The following is a 12185-nucleotide window of genomic DNA, read 5'->3' as shown; positions in this document are numbered from 1 at the left end:
GATAGGTTCAAATTCTTGAGCGGAAATTTTCGAATGCCGTCGTTTCACTCATGGTGACTGCCGGTATCTAGATCGAGTCTGATAGCCTGGACAGATCTCCATCCGCTCGGCCGGAGAAATCTCGTCTTCCCATGTCATTTGGTGCAAGTTTGTGATCCACCAAGAGTACAGGGCATGGAAAACGATTGCATATAAACCAGATGGATCGCCCGTCATCACGACTGGCTCAGGCTCCAAGCCCACTCAATCAAGACGTCACTTCATCATGCAGTCATTTCTCCGGTTTCGAAATGTTGGCCGCGCGGCTGAAGCCAATGTGAAGTATGCTCTTGAGCATGTTCGTCAACCCGCAACGGAGCAGTCAGAGCTTCCAGCCCATTGACCAAACACGCCGTCTGAGCTTAGCATCAGAGCATACAATTCAACCAAGCCAGCCTGAGCAGTTTTCTCAAGCCCCAAAAGACGAAGAAAGGGCTCAGGCGGGGACATTCACGGCACCAAGAGCAATCTCTGATGTGCACCTCGAAGCAGCCACCCGTACCAAATCAAACGGCATGACGGCGGCAGACTCGTCTTACGGGATGGCTCTAGCTCGTTCTATGGCAGGCGTTCATCTACGAGATGCTTCTACATATCGAGGGCTCTCTGGACCAATCTTTATCGTTTCCTGGGAAGGCCCCGATGATCCCCTGAACCCACGCAACTGGAGTGTCACCAAACGAGTCATAGTCACACTCCAGGTCGGTCTCATTTCTGCCGCAGTCGGCGCAGCATTTGGAATCGACGCCACGGCTCTTCCTCAAGCCGCCAAAGAGTTTGGCGTCAGTGACGTTGTCGAGTCCCTCGCAACCGGTAAGACACCCGTCTCCCTAGAACTCGACTCGTATTAACTTGACACGAGGCCTCTACCTCATAGGAATCGGTGTCGGTTCCCTCTTTGCCGGACCCTTCTCAGAGACGTTTGGCCGCAACGCAGTTTACATCGGATCCATGTTGATCTTTGCTATCTGGATCATGGGCGCGGGCTTGTCTCCCAACATTGGCGCGCAGCTTGCCTTTCGGTTCCTCGCAGGCTGTTGCGGATCTACCCCGATCGTATGCTACGGCGGGCTCTGTTGCTGATCTCTGGAACAGCCTTGAAAAAACATGGTCCTTTCCGATCTATACCAGCTTTGGCTTTGGAGGATCTATCCTGGGGCCATCATGGGAGCATACATTGCGCCATCCGAGGTCATGAACTGGCGATGGGTCGAGTGGATAATTCTTATCCTCTCGGGTATCCTTCTTCTTCTGGTTCTCTTATTCATGCCCGAGACATATGGTCCAGTCTTACTGCACTGGAGAGCCTCCCACTACCGTCGTATCACTGGAGACTCTAGGTTCTATTCAGAACATGAGCTTACGGGCGCCACGTTCCTCCATCGGCTCAAGGTCAGTATGAGCCGGCCTTTCCTCATGCTCACGGAACCCATCATCATGGCCATGACCCTCTATATCACGGTTCTCTATATCATCTTGTTTACCTTTCTAGTCGGGTGGCCCTACATTTTCGAAAAGACGTACGGGATCAACCAATGTCTCGCAAACACCATCTTTGTCGCCATGTTTCTCGGCATGCAATTTTTTTACGTCTTGGTCCCGTTCATTTACAACAAGACAGCCCATGCCATCAGACTTTCCGAGTCCCCAGAAGAGTTCAAACGTCTCAAGTTCAGTCCAGAAATCCGTCTCCGGTATGCCATGTTGGGAACCGCCATAGCCATCCCAGTGTCTCTTTTCTGGATGGGTTGGACCGCCACGGCAGACATTAGCATTTGGTCACCGATAATCGCTTCTGCGCTCTTTGGCTTCGGTGTCACAGGTGTCTTTATCTGCACTTACCTATATATCATCGACTCATATGAGGTGTATTCCGCTTCGGCCCTCACCTTTGCATCGCTGGTGCGCTACATAGCTGCCGGAGGAATGACTGTCGTGGGCATCCCATTCTACGAGAATATGGGCACTGATTACACGCTTACAATCATGGCGTGCATTTCTCTTGCGCTTGTGCCTATCCCGTATCTGTTGTACTTTTACGGACACCGTCTGCGAGAGAAGAGCAAGTATGCTGTCTCGTGGGATTCCTGAGTTTTGACATTCAGTCGGATGACGATACGGGGAGCCACAGGACAGGATTCAGATTTTGGAAACCTGTGGCTGGAGCCGAGTAATCCAAAACCTTGACTTCAAGTGCGAGCACTGCTTTGAGGAGCTCGACTGGCCAGTGCGTGGAAGAAGTTCAGTTGAGGGTTTCAAGCTGTCCAGACACGATGAGAGACTTGTACTATCAAACGCTTTACAAGGAGAAACATCTAGATGAAATTAGACATTTGCATTTAAATCATCCGTAGTATCAAATTGACTAGATGGCTCACTTCCGCCTTATTACTTCGTGTTAATCGTGGTATCTATTCGCGCTTGTGTTAGTATTCCCCCTAGAGACATTGGCCCGGCATTCCCAAACAAATGATTCGATATCCCCTTGCGTCTTGCAGAAGATGTTTGTGCATAGTTTATGCGCCGTATCTTTCCCGTCAATCATGGCGAAACTGGGTAGAAGACATGTTATCATGCCCTTCGGTGTTCTCTTGTCTGATATCGATACTACGCTAATACAAAGCCAGTTGAATGGCAACGAAAAGTACATCAGACAAACACTCTTCCTGGATATTGTAGGTATCTTTCGATCTGAACAACGATTCATTTGTTTGGCCGCTAGCCTTGTGATAAGGACAAGCCTTGTAGAAGGTGTCAAGGCTTGTCACACTGGCTAGGCTTGTGAACTCGACTAGCCTTGCAGACCTAGCTAGGCTTGCAGCACCAGTGAGTCGATGGCTACTATAGATAAATTCTTGGAAATGAATGGGTTACTTAGTCAATGGGTCAGGCTTTTAATCGTTAAAATGTTTTGTTAATATCTCTATGACAAGGTATGAAATAATTGAAGCCGACGAAATCGTGATGAATCGTGGTCAGGTGACCTGGCTGCCTCGGGGTCTAAACATGGGTCAATACGACAGCGCCAATTAGACAAAATAAACAACTTCCGTTCAATTTTATCTAAGCAGAAGTGTTTTATGGGCTTGGAGGTTTGATATGGTCAGGATGCGATGCGCAGGAGCCTGTTGCGTAGGCAACACTAGAGGATCTCTCATAAAGCTCATCAATACGTTGGCATTTGCATCAAGCTATGAGACATGATGGAATAGTTCAAATATTGACTGTTCTTATTTCAATGCGAATTGCCTGGATATCTGGATATCAATCGGTCATGGACTGCTGCTCTGGACAAGACATCGCCACTTCTACCGCCTGCGTTGAGTGGCGGTCTTCTCCTTACCCTACAAGTCAAATTGATCGACTCTTGATCTGCAGAAGCTTACGGTGACTATCCGTACTCCATACGGACATACGGAGTGATTGCTTGAGCTACCGCCTCACTCCTAATCCCTAGCCCGCGCGGTTGGTCCAACGATAGCGCAAGGCTCATAGGGCTGAGCTGCCAACATAACAAGCTTTCAACCTTCTCACATCAGACGAAAGCTGCATACACTTCACAATGTCAGACACCTACGGATACGGACTTGAACAGATACGGAGTAACTACTCCAAGTACCGACCAGGGCTCCCTGTCTTGGGTAAGCACTAACCCCCAAACAGGCCACGGCCGTTCATTAAAGGGTCCTCGGACTTGGACGGCCTGGCGAGCGTGCCAACCAGAAGCCGCCCACAGCGCCACAGGCCCCAAGCTCCCGGCCCCCAAATAGCATCATGTGCAGGCTGATCTTCCTTCTGTGGCTCGGACTCAGGCTGGCTGAAACCAAGGCGCCCGGAACTGGGCAATTCACTGTGAAATTGTCATAAACAAGCAGGGCGAGTTGTGCCAAGGTCGTGTCAAGCTTTTTTCAGTCTAGGCAGTTGTCGTCTGCTCCATCTTTGCGCTTTCAATTGTCAGTGGTGGCTGTGTTGAACCAAACACCAAGCTATCACCATCTTGACGCCAGAGACCAGCCCTTTAGTTCTTCATTCCGCATCCATTGCGCACCATGACGACTCCCGTGTCACCAGAGCCCATCACTTCAAGTCCTGCGCCGGCCCCAGGCACCGTGTCTCCCCCTTCGTACACGCCCAAGCCAACTGAGGTCGCTCCCAATACCGACGAAAAGATCGCGATACCGTACGTTGTCCAGGCTCGTCTCGCTTCATCCCTAACACAGACAGGGCGCAAAAAATTGATGACGATAACCTCCCCGAAGTCGTCGTCAACGAACCCGACCATTCTCAAGATCCTCAGCCCGTCCACACGCATACCCCCGATCCTCCAAAGAGCGAATACCCCGTCCCTCCCTCGACAGTCTCTCCCGCGCCCGGAAGCATCATGAACCTCCACGGCGATGGAACGCAGTCGCCACCGATTCTGCAACACCCTGCGCTCGCTGGGCAGATGGCGCCCGGTCAGATGGCTCCTGGACAGATGGGATACGCAGGCCACGAGTCCATGGTGGTGCCAATGTCTGCGCCCACTCCAGCTCCTGTTTATCCTCCAGGCGCGCAAACGGTTACGCCTCTGAACCTCTTGACCGATCAATCTGATAGCGTCGATTGTCCATTCTGCCAGCGACGAACCGAGACCAAGGTCAAGAAGGAGGCATCGGGCATGACACAGTGAGTACCATCAACTTCAATAACCACGCCATCTAACCATCGCAGTGGTATCGCGGCCGGCCTCTTCTTCACGACCCTCTTCGGCGTCATCTTCCCATACACATGCCACTGCGCTCCCCACATCAGCCACTACTGCAAAAACTGCGGTCGCAAGGTGGCGTACAAGCAACGAGGTGGACAGATGGAGCCCCAGGGCACGCCCGAGCATCTTCGCGAGGTGTCCAAATACCCAGCGGCCGAGCCCAAGACGAAGAAGTAGACGAGAGTGTAGATGGAGTATAGGCGTTCAAAGCGAGTTCTGATATAATACATTTGCTAGTAAATATATTCTACTGGGTTGATACTTGGATATTACAATGGGATATTACACAATGCTCTTCGGGCTGCGACGGGAATTACACGACGCTATCAAAGGGAAACTGGGACATCATATGATGCCATCAACAGAAGCTGGGACATTACACGATGCCATCAAATGGAGCTGGTATATTTCTACATTCTATTAATCCACGGTCTAGACATTCAGGCTGGTATTACCTCCGAACCACATTCTCCCCGTTCACAGACCGTCCAGTCGGCTCTGACTCTGCGCCAGCCTCGCCAGAAGCCAGCAGGGGCTCTCTTTCGGCTGTCCTCTTCTTCTTGCTATCAGTCTTCATTCCGTAGGATGCAACGGCGTAGACACCGATGAGGCCCATCAGAGTGCTGAAAGCAAAGGCGATGATGCCCTTCAGGGTGAATCTGGTGCTGTTAGTCTAGTTCAACGCGAGGTGGACAGTGGCCACTTACCCATCAGGCAATCGTGGAGGAGGCACGTTTTCGCCGGTGAGGTCAAGGAAGTCCTTGGTGTTTCCAGCAGCATTGCCAGCAGACGGAACATCCCCAGCCTTGCACGCATCCAAGTGATTCTGAGGCAACGTCAAAGTCTTCTGAAGCTCAAGAGGCGCCTCAACGAAGGTTGCAATAAGACCCGAAGCGACATGCCACTCAATGTGACAGTGGAACAGCCAGACACCTAACAGATTAGCTACACATTGCATAAACCAGGGTGTGATGGGGACTTACCTGGGTTGTCGGCCTTGAAGCGAAGCACCACATTTCCGTTGCCATTCACAACCACCGTATCTCGCCTCATTGGGATCTTGGCAAAATCCTTCTCGGATCCTTCAAAATCGCCAGCGTCGTCGTCGCTTCGGTACAGGACCTGGAAGTGGTGACCGTGAAGATGGAAAGGATGGCGACCGTCATCTTTGTTGTTGAGAACCACCTGCACAATCTCATCCTTCTTGAGCACAAAGCTGTGAGTGTACGTTCCATAGACCTGAGGGTTTGTCGCCTTGTCGCCGCTCGTCAGCACAGTGTAAAGAGTCGGCACCTTGGGCGCGCGGTAGGTGATGTTGTTAAAGAATGCATAATTGGCGCCATCGCGGAGATTGTCCATGATGACCTCGAGCTCGACCTTCTTGCTAGGCTCAGGCAACAGCGGCATCTCATCGTACGGTACAAGATCCACATCGTCGTAAGGGTCAAACTCGTAGATAGTCGCAGGCTTCGGGAGAGGCTGCGCTTCGTCATAGACAAGCCAGCCCGTGACGTTCCAGTTGAGGTCATCGGGCAGGACATCAAACAGGTCCTACACGGTCAGTCAAGTCAAATAAAGTAACGCCAAACTTACAGTATCCATGCTTGCCACAATGGGAAAGTTGGCCTTTGCATCAGCCTTGGTCGTAACAAGCACACTGCATCGCTGCCCAGCAGAGAGGTAGACCATGTTGGCTTCAGCTGGCTTGGTATAGGCGCCATCAACCTCGACGATGGACATCTTGTGGCCCTCAATCCAGAAATACTGCCCAGCAAAAGCTCCAAGATTGATCAATCGCAAGAAATACGTCTTGCCAGGCTGCACTGGAACCTTGAGGTTCTGTGTCTCATTCATGAGAGCAGCTTGAGGAACAGGCTCAGCACCAGTCGGGTTTCCCTTGCGCAGAAACTCGGGGAGCAAGGTCTGCATCTCATCGTGGTACCAGTCGGAAAGCGACATGACAATCTCCTCATCGTATTTTCCCTTGAAAGGCGACTCTGGGTCATGAATGATGAGATTTCCTCGAAGACCATCAGGATACTGACTCTCGGTGTGAGAGTGATACCAGTACGTTCCAGCTTGAGTGATCTGCCACTATTAGACACGTCCAAACATCCAACACAAAACATACCGTAAAGTTGTACAGAAAAGACGACCCCGGAGGAATAGGACACTGCGTAACCTGCGAAGGCCCATCCATGTGATTCGACCCATTCATAAACAGCCCATGAAAGTGCAGCGACGTCGTCTGGTTACCCAGGTTATTGTGGGCATTGACCAAGATGGTATCCCCAACATTGGCCTCGATCTGAGGGATCGGCCACTGGCCGTTGATGCCGATGGTCGGACGCTCAAACGCGCCGTCGGGGTTGGCCCTGACCCATTCGATGGAAAAGTCGTAGGAGACGGTGGCGGCCAGAGATGACCATGGCATCGCCAGAGCGAAAGCCCAGCCGAATCTACGCATCTTGGGGCTGTTGCAGAGGTGTTGAGGAGCAAGTCTCTGAGAGGGAAGCCGGCTAAAGAAACTTGGACAACCTAAGCTCCGTGGAGACAGCCTCACACCACCCACCAGGGTCTTGGGCCGTGCACACACCGTTCGGGTCTTCTGCAGGGATCTTATCAATCTGATAATCCGGTCTTGGGACTTGGGATCTTGCTGCAGATTTCTCCTACAGAGATGAGGAGTAGATGTCTTGCTTTAAGTCTGCTCAGCCTCTTCCTTCAAACCTCGCTGAGGGGTTATCTTCCCTCCGAGACAAAGTTTTACCTCATGACACGGCCCATCCATGTCCCCCAAGACAACCCGTGATTCGTCTCAGACGACCAAGTGGGCATCCTGTGGCCATTAGTTCCAAAGCCGGACTCTCGCCCCGAGGCAATTTCTACGCGTGGGATTGCAAAAAAAAGGCTTGGCGTGGGGCCGCAATTCGGACCTTGATTATCTGATGGTCCGAGGATCAACTCTCAACTCTAACGAACCTCACTCAGCAAAGCAGTCACAGCTGAAGCAGTAGAGTCAGTCAGTCAAGATGCTGGACCTCTTTTCTGTCCCCGTCTACGTCGTTGTCTTCCGAGAGACCCTCGAGACGGCCATCATCGTCTCTGTCCTTCTCGCATTCCTCAAGCAAACCCTCGATGGCTCCCAGCGCGATGCAAACCTCTACAAGGCCCTGCGCGCACAGGTAAGCCCCTCATCTTGACTTTGGATCTCTGCTAATTGACAGGTCTGGCTTGGAACCGCCACCGGCTTCGCCCTCTGCCTCATCGGCTCAGGCGTGATCATCGGCATCTTTTACATCCTCGGCACCGACGCCTGGGCTGACCACGAGTACTACTACGAGGGAGTCTTTTCGCTCATTTCTGCCATCATCATCACCATCATGGGCGGTGCGCTGCTGCGCGTGGGCAAGATGGAGGAGAAATGGCGAGCAAAGCTGGCCAAGGCGATTGAGGCGCCCGTGACGGCTCATGGCAAGAGGGCTTGGTTGGTCAACTTTTTTGAGAAGTACGCCATGTTTGTCTTGCCTTTCATTACTGTTCTCCGTGAGGGTATTGAGGGTATCGTCTTTGTTGCTGGTGTGTCATTCTCTGCGCCAGCTTCTGCTGTGCCTCTCCCGGTCATTATGGGATTGCTCTCTGGAGGACTTGTGGGATACATTCTCTACAGGTGAGTGTCTCATCGCTGTCTCATACACATCTAACCTTCCCAGGGGTGGTTCATCGGCAAAGCTCCAGGTCTTTCTTGTCGCCTCCACCTGTCTTCTCTACCTCGTCGCTGCAGGCCTCTTCTCCCGTGCCATCTGGCTGTTTGAGCAGCAGCAGTGGAACAAGGTCGTCGGCGGCGATGCAGCTGAACTCGGAGATGGACCTGGCTCATACGACATTGACCGAAGCATTTGGCACGTCAACGTAAGTCTTGAGTCTCGTTTGATGGTCTGTACTGACATTGGTAGTGCTGCAACCCTCAGCTCAATGGTGGAGGAGGCTGGGCCATCCTCAACGCCGTCCTGGGCTGGAACAACTCGGCCACATACGGTTCCGTTCTTGCGTACAACCTGTACTGGATCTTTGTTATCGGACAGTTCTCGGCCATGACCTATAAGGAGGATCACGGACACTGGCCTCTGCTGAAGGGCAAGGGCAAGGACAAGGACCAAGATGAGGAGCATCTGGTCACTCCCGAGCCAGCCGAGGACTAATGGTTGTGAACTGATCGCCAGGCCTGATTCAGCGCTGTCAAGGAGATGCACCGTGCCAGTCACGTATTCAAAGATGCCAGTCATCACAATAGAGTCCGTCGTGCTAGTCACATCAAAGATGCCAGTCATCTGTATCAATCAATCAATCAGTAGAGTCTAATAAAAAGTACACTTATTCCCAAGCATCCGTGTTCCTCGTCTTTCGTACACGGCGGTGACTCAATGCCATTATGGTTCTGCTCTGCCTTGAGATGACGGTGAATCAAGCACCCAACCTGGTCATCGATGGTGTCTATCTCGAGATGACCACTCATAATATCCGACCAAGACTCTTTGTCACATCAACCGCATCCACCATCAACCGTTTACCATCACCGTATACCATTGGCCTTATACCACCAGTGGTACACCATCAACCGTATCATCCACTCCCTCAGTCCAAGTCAGCCCTCGCCCTCTTGCGTGGTCGTCCAGGACCACGTGCATTCTTGCGCTTCTGAGAAACCGCTCCATTCGCCAACTCCTTGGCCTCAAACTTTTCCAGTTCAGCCGGGGCAATCTCTCTCAGCTTATCCTCGTGCTCCCACGTCGAATCGGTGCGGCGGTATCCAACCCACTGGACCTGGTACATGTACTGAGGCTTCTTGGACTTTCCGGGAAGGCTGGTGCGCTTGAGGATCTTGAAGACGTGGTAGATATCCAGGCCGGTCGCAGTATCACGTCCTTCGAGTTTGTCCCAGTACTTGAAGACGAGGGTGGGAACTTGCTCCTGCAGACTCCATTCCGTCTCCCAGGTAGTCTCACCACCCTCCCACTTTACTTGGATATCCACGGTCGACGTCGCCTCGTCAACGCGATGGTTGATAAACTCGTCAATCTCGACGTCATCTCTAAACTCGGCCGGCTTATCGGCGGATGCGGCGGGGGCATCACCATTCACCTGAGCGTCCTTGTCGCCGTTACGCTTATCAATGCTCTTCGGCTCGATCGGTTCGGCGGCGGCGGGAGTGGAACGATCGGGCTTTTCGTCATTTGCGGGGGTAGCAATCTTGGGAGTTGCTCTGGGAGTTCCTCTGGGGGTGCCTCTGGGGGTTCCCCGAGGAGTTCCGATTCTAGCAGCGGGCGACGCCTTGTGGCCATCGACAGCCTTGTCGCGAGCGGTGACGACATCGCCGTCCTTGGAGGGTGTATCGGTGGCCATTGTGCGATTCTTGGCCCTCAGTGGTGAAGCAGGAACGTCGTAAGGATCTATCAAGAGTCAGCCGATGGTCGCGCGATGCGGACTTTGCGCCTGAGCAGTACCTGCGTGCGGCGGAAGCATCACGGGAGAGCGCAGGGCGGAATTGCCTTGTTGCGGATGCCCCGAGCGCGTTGGAGGATGCTGATGGAAAGGATCTGGGAGCGCTATTGCGTCACTGATGTTGGTGACGGTCGCAAGTTGGTCGCGGCGCGTTGCTATGCGACGCGTTTGGCTTAATGGAGGTTGAGGCTGACGACAAGCCACAGGAGCTTCAGCCACAGCCAGGAAGGAGTACGAGGTGGCCAGCTGCTTGCAGGGGAATAAGCGGCTTTGTTCTTTGTTGAGATAAGTATCGTGTTGTTTGGTAGGTGCTTGATCACTGATTCCACCGAGGTGATTAGTGAGACAACTTTTGTGAATTGGTGAGGGGTTGGGCGCACAGTCGTCGCTTTCATGACCGTTACACAACGCAAGCTGCCATGATCACATAGAGTTTCGTTTATTTACTTTTTCTTTTTCTTTTTATTTGTCATATGTTATTATCATATCCCTTTGTTTTGATCTCGAATACAATGAATTGTTTACTCATTCATCAACTCAAGCTCCCGATCATGCTGACAGAGCTTTCCAGAAGTACTTGTCGTCCCCATGCACTGTCCACCTTGTCTCAACACCGGAGCTGCCATTATCCTTGCACGGATACCTACTTGATCTATCGTCATGGAGGCGCAACTGTCCAGTCATTTTACAGGACGGATACACAAACTCTGTAGCCCGCTTTGTCATACGCAATTGTCCATGATCCATGGTGTCTTTAGGTATCCACAGAACAAGATTCCATCAAAGTCACAGCCAAAGCATTGTTGAGTGAATGCGTCAAGCGTGACTCTCCTTTCTTCGGCCATCCTCAACGCAACACTCTCCAACCTCACAAAGAACCAAGTATCAGAGACACCGTCTGTGTTATGACGGTAGCTTCAGTGTTCGTCTTGCCTTCTAGTTGCATTTATTTGTGGTTGTCTTTTCGTCTGCTCTCGTTTCTCACCTCAACTTGTCTTGGCCTGGCGTGAGAGCCAATAGTCGCTGATTGTACCATCACCATGTCACTGCGATCTACTGGTCTTGTCGCGCAGTCTTATGATACAATCCTTCCTTTTTTTGTCCCGGGTTCATCCCTTTAAATTAACGCGGCTTAGCGAATGTGAATCGGATCCCGATTGAATTCACCCACCACCCAGGCAGAGACGACTGCGTCATGGCATTCACAGTCTGAGAACTTGGGGTTTTCCCCATATGGTTCATTCTTTCGGATTACAGCGATGGAACAGATTTCTTGGGATTCATTAAGGTCAAAGTTGGCATTTCAATTATGAGTGTTCAGAGCATCTCGGTCTCAACCTATGGTGGCAGAAGACTTGGCCTATGGGCGCAGATTGGTATTTGGATTATTAGATCTAAGCCTTTAGTGAGTCTAACCAAACCTCTTCCAAAGAGTTTCAGTTTACTCTCTAGAATCTCGGGGTGGTTTGCGCTGGAATTTGCCTCCAGCTCTTGGTGTTTCTCGGACGCGACACTGCGCATTAGGAGAGCCCACCACAAGACGACACTTGCGCAATTTTACTAGTTAATATTGTTTTAAGTAGATTTTTAGGTATTGAATTATTTATGGAAACATATCAAGTCTGCGTCTCCTGTAAACAGAAAGCGGTTCGAACGTGTTGTTATGTTGTTCTTGGCGTTGGGTTGAAATGTTCGCACTGAAAGGCTTTTAATGCTTGCTCGGTGTAAGTGTTTACCACAATGAAACCATGCTAGGTGTTTCTCAATAAAATAAATTACGATTAAGCGTGAACCGTATTACAGAATGATTCCGAGGCATAACGTCTACTCCCCCCAGCCATAAAAACCACTTTCGTCAAAAACGTGTAGGGTAAGCTGCCTGGAGCCTACACTA

General features: G+C 51.4%; 5 protein-coding genes across 5 annotated transcripts; 3 read left to right on the top strand and 2 right to left on the bottom strand.

Annotated features, from left to right (window-relative positions):
- Window positions 1–265: 265 nt before the first annotated feature.
- On the top strand, window positions 266–2130 carry MRS44_014933 (uncharacterized protein; the record flags this gene model as incomplete). Its single annotated transcript, XM_065618599.1, has 4 exons — window positions 266–321; window positions 431–852; window positions 917–1095; window positions 1171–2130. The coding sequence occupies 4 exons, from the start codon at window positions 266–268 to the stop codon at window positions 2128–2130; spliced, it is 1617 nt and encodes a 538-aa protein (XP_065474671.1).
- Window positions 2131–4088: 1958 nt separating this feature from the next.
- MRS44_014932 (uncharacterized protein) lies at window positions 4089–4966 on the top strand (the record flags this gene model as incomplete). Its single annotated transcript, XM_046277261.2, has 3 exons — window positions 4089–4219; window positions 4264–4707; window positions 4753–4966. 3 exons carry the CDS (start codon window positions 4089–4091, stop codon window positions 4964–4966), a joined length of 789 nt encoding a protein of 262 aa, XP_046128027.1.
- Window positions 4967–5240: 274 nt separating this feature from the next.
- On the bottom strand, window positions 5241–7256 carry MRS44_014931 (uncharacterized protein; the record flags this gene model as incomplete). The annotated part of the gene is made up of 5 exons (XM_065618598.1): window positions 5241–5448; window positions 5497–5722; window positions 5773–6340; window positions 6383–6883; window positions 6921–7256. 5 exons carry the CDS (start codon window positions 7254–7256, stop codon window positions 5241–5243), a joined length of 1839 nt encoding a protein of 612 aa, XP_065474670.1.
- A 565-nt stretch (window positions 7257–7821) lies between these two features.
- MRS44_014930 (uncharacterized protein) lies at window positions 7822–8991 on the top strand (the record flags this gene model as incomplete). Its single annotated transcript, XM_046277259.2, has 4 exons — window positions 7822–7974; window positions 8017–8459; window positions 8503–8701; window positions 8746–8991. 4 exons carry the CDS (start codon window positions 7822–7824, stop codon window positions 8989–8991), a joined length of 1041 nt encoding a protein of 346 aa, XP_046128025.1.
- Window positions 8992–9424: 433 nt separating this feature from the next.
- MRS44_014929 (uncharacterized protein) lies at window positions 9425–10192 on the bottom strand (the record flags this gene model as incomplete). Its single annotated transcript, XM_046284278.2, has 1 exon — window positions 9425–10192. The coding sequence occupies one exon, from the start codon at window positions 10190–10192 to the stop codon at window positions 9425–9427; it is 768 nt and encodes a 255-aa protein (XP_046128024.2).
- Between the last annotated feature and the right edge of the window lie 1993 nt (window positions 10193–12185).

Source organism: Fusarium solani (genome assembly GCF_023522795.1).
Source record: "Fusarium solani strain SB1 chromosome Unknown bctg00000010, whole genome shotgun sequence".
NCBI classification, from domain to species: Eukaryota; Fungi; Ascomycota; class Sordariomycetes; order Hypocreales; family Nectriaceae; genus Fusarium; species Fusarium solani.
The sequence above is the reverse complement of the archived record's forward strand: the minus strand, read 5'-3'. Positions and strand labels throughout refer to the sequence as shown.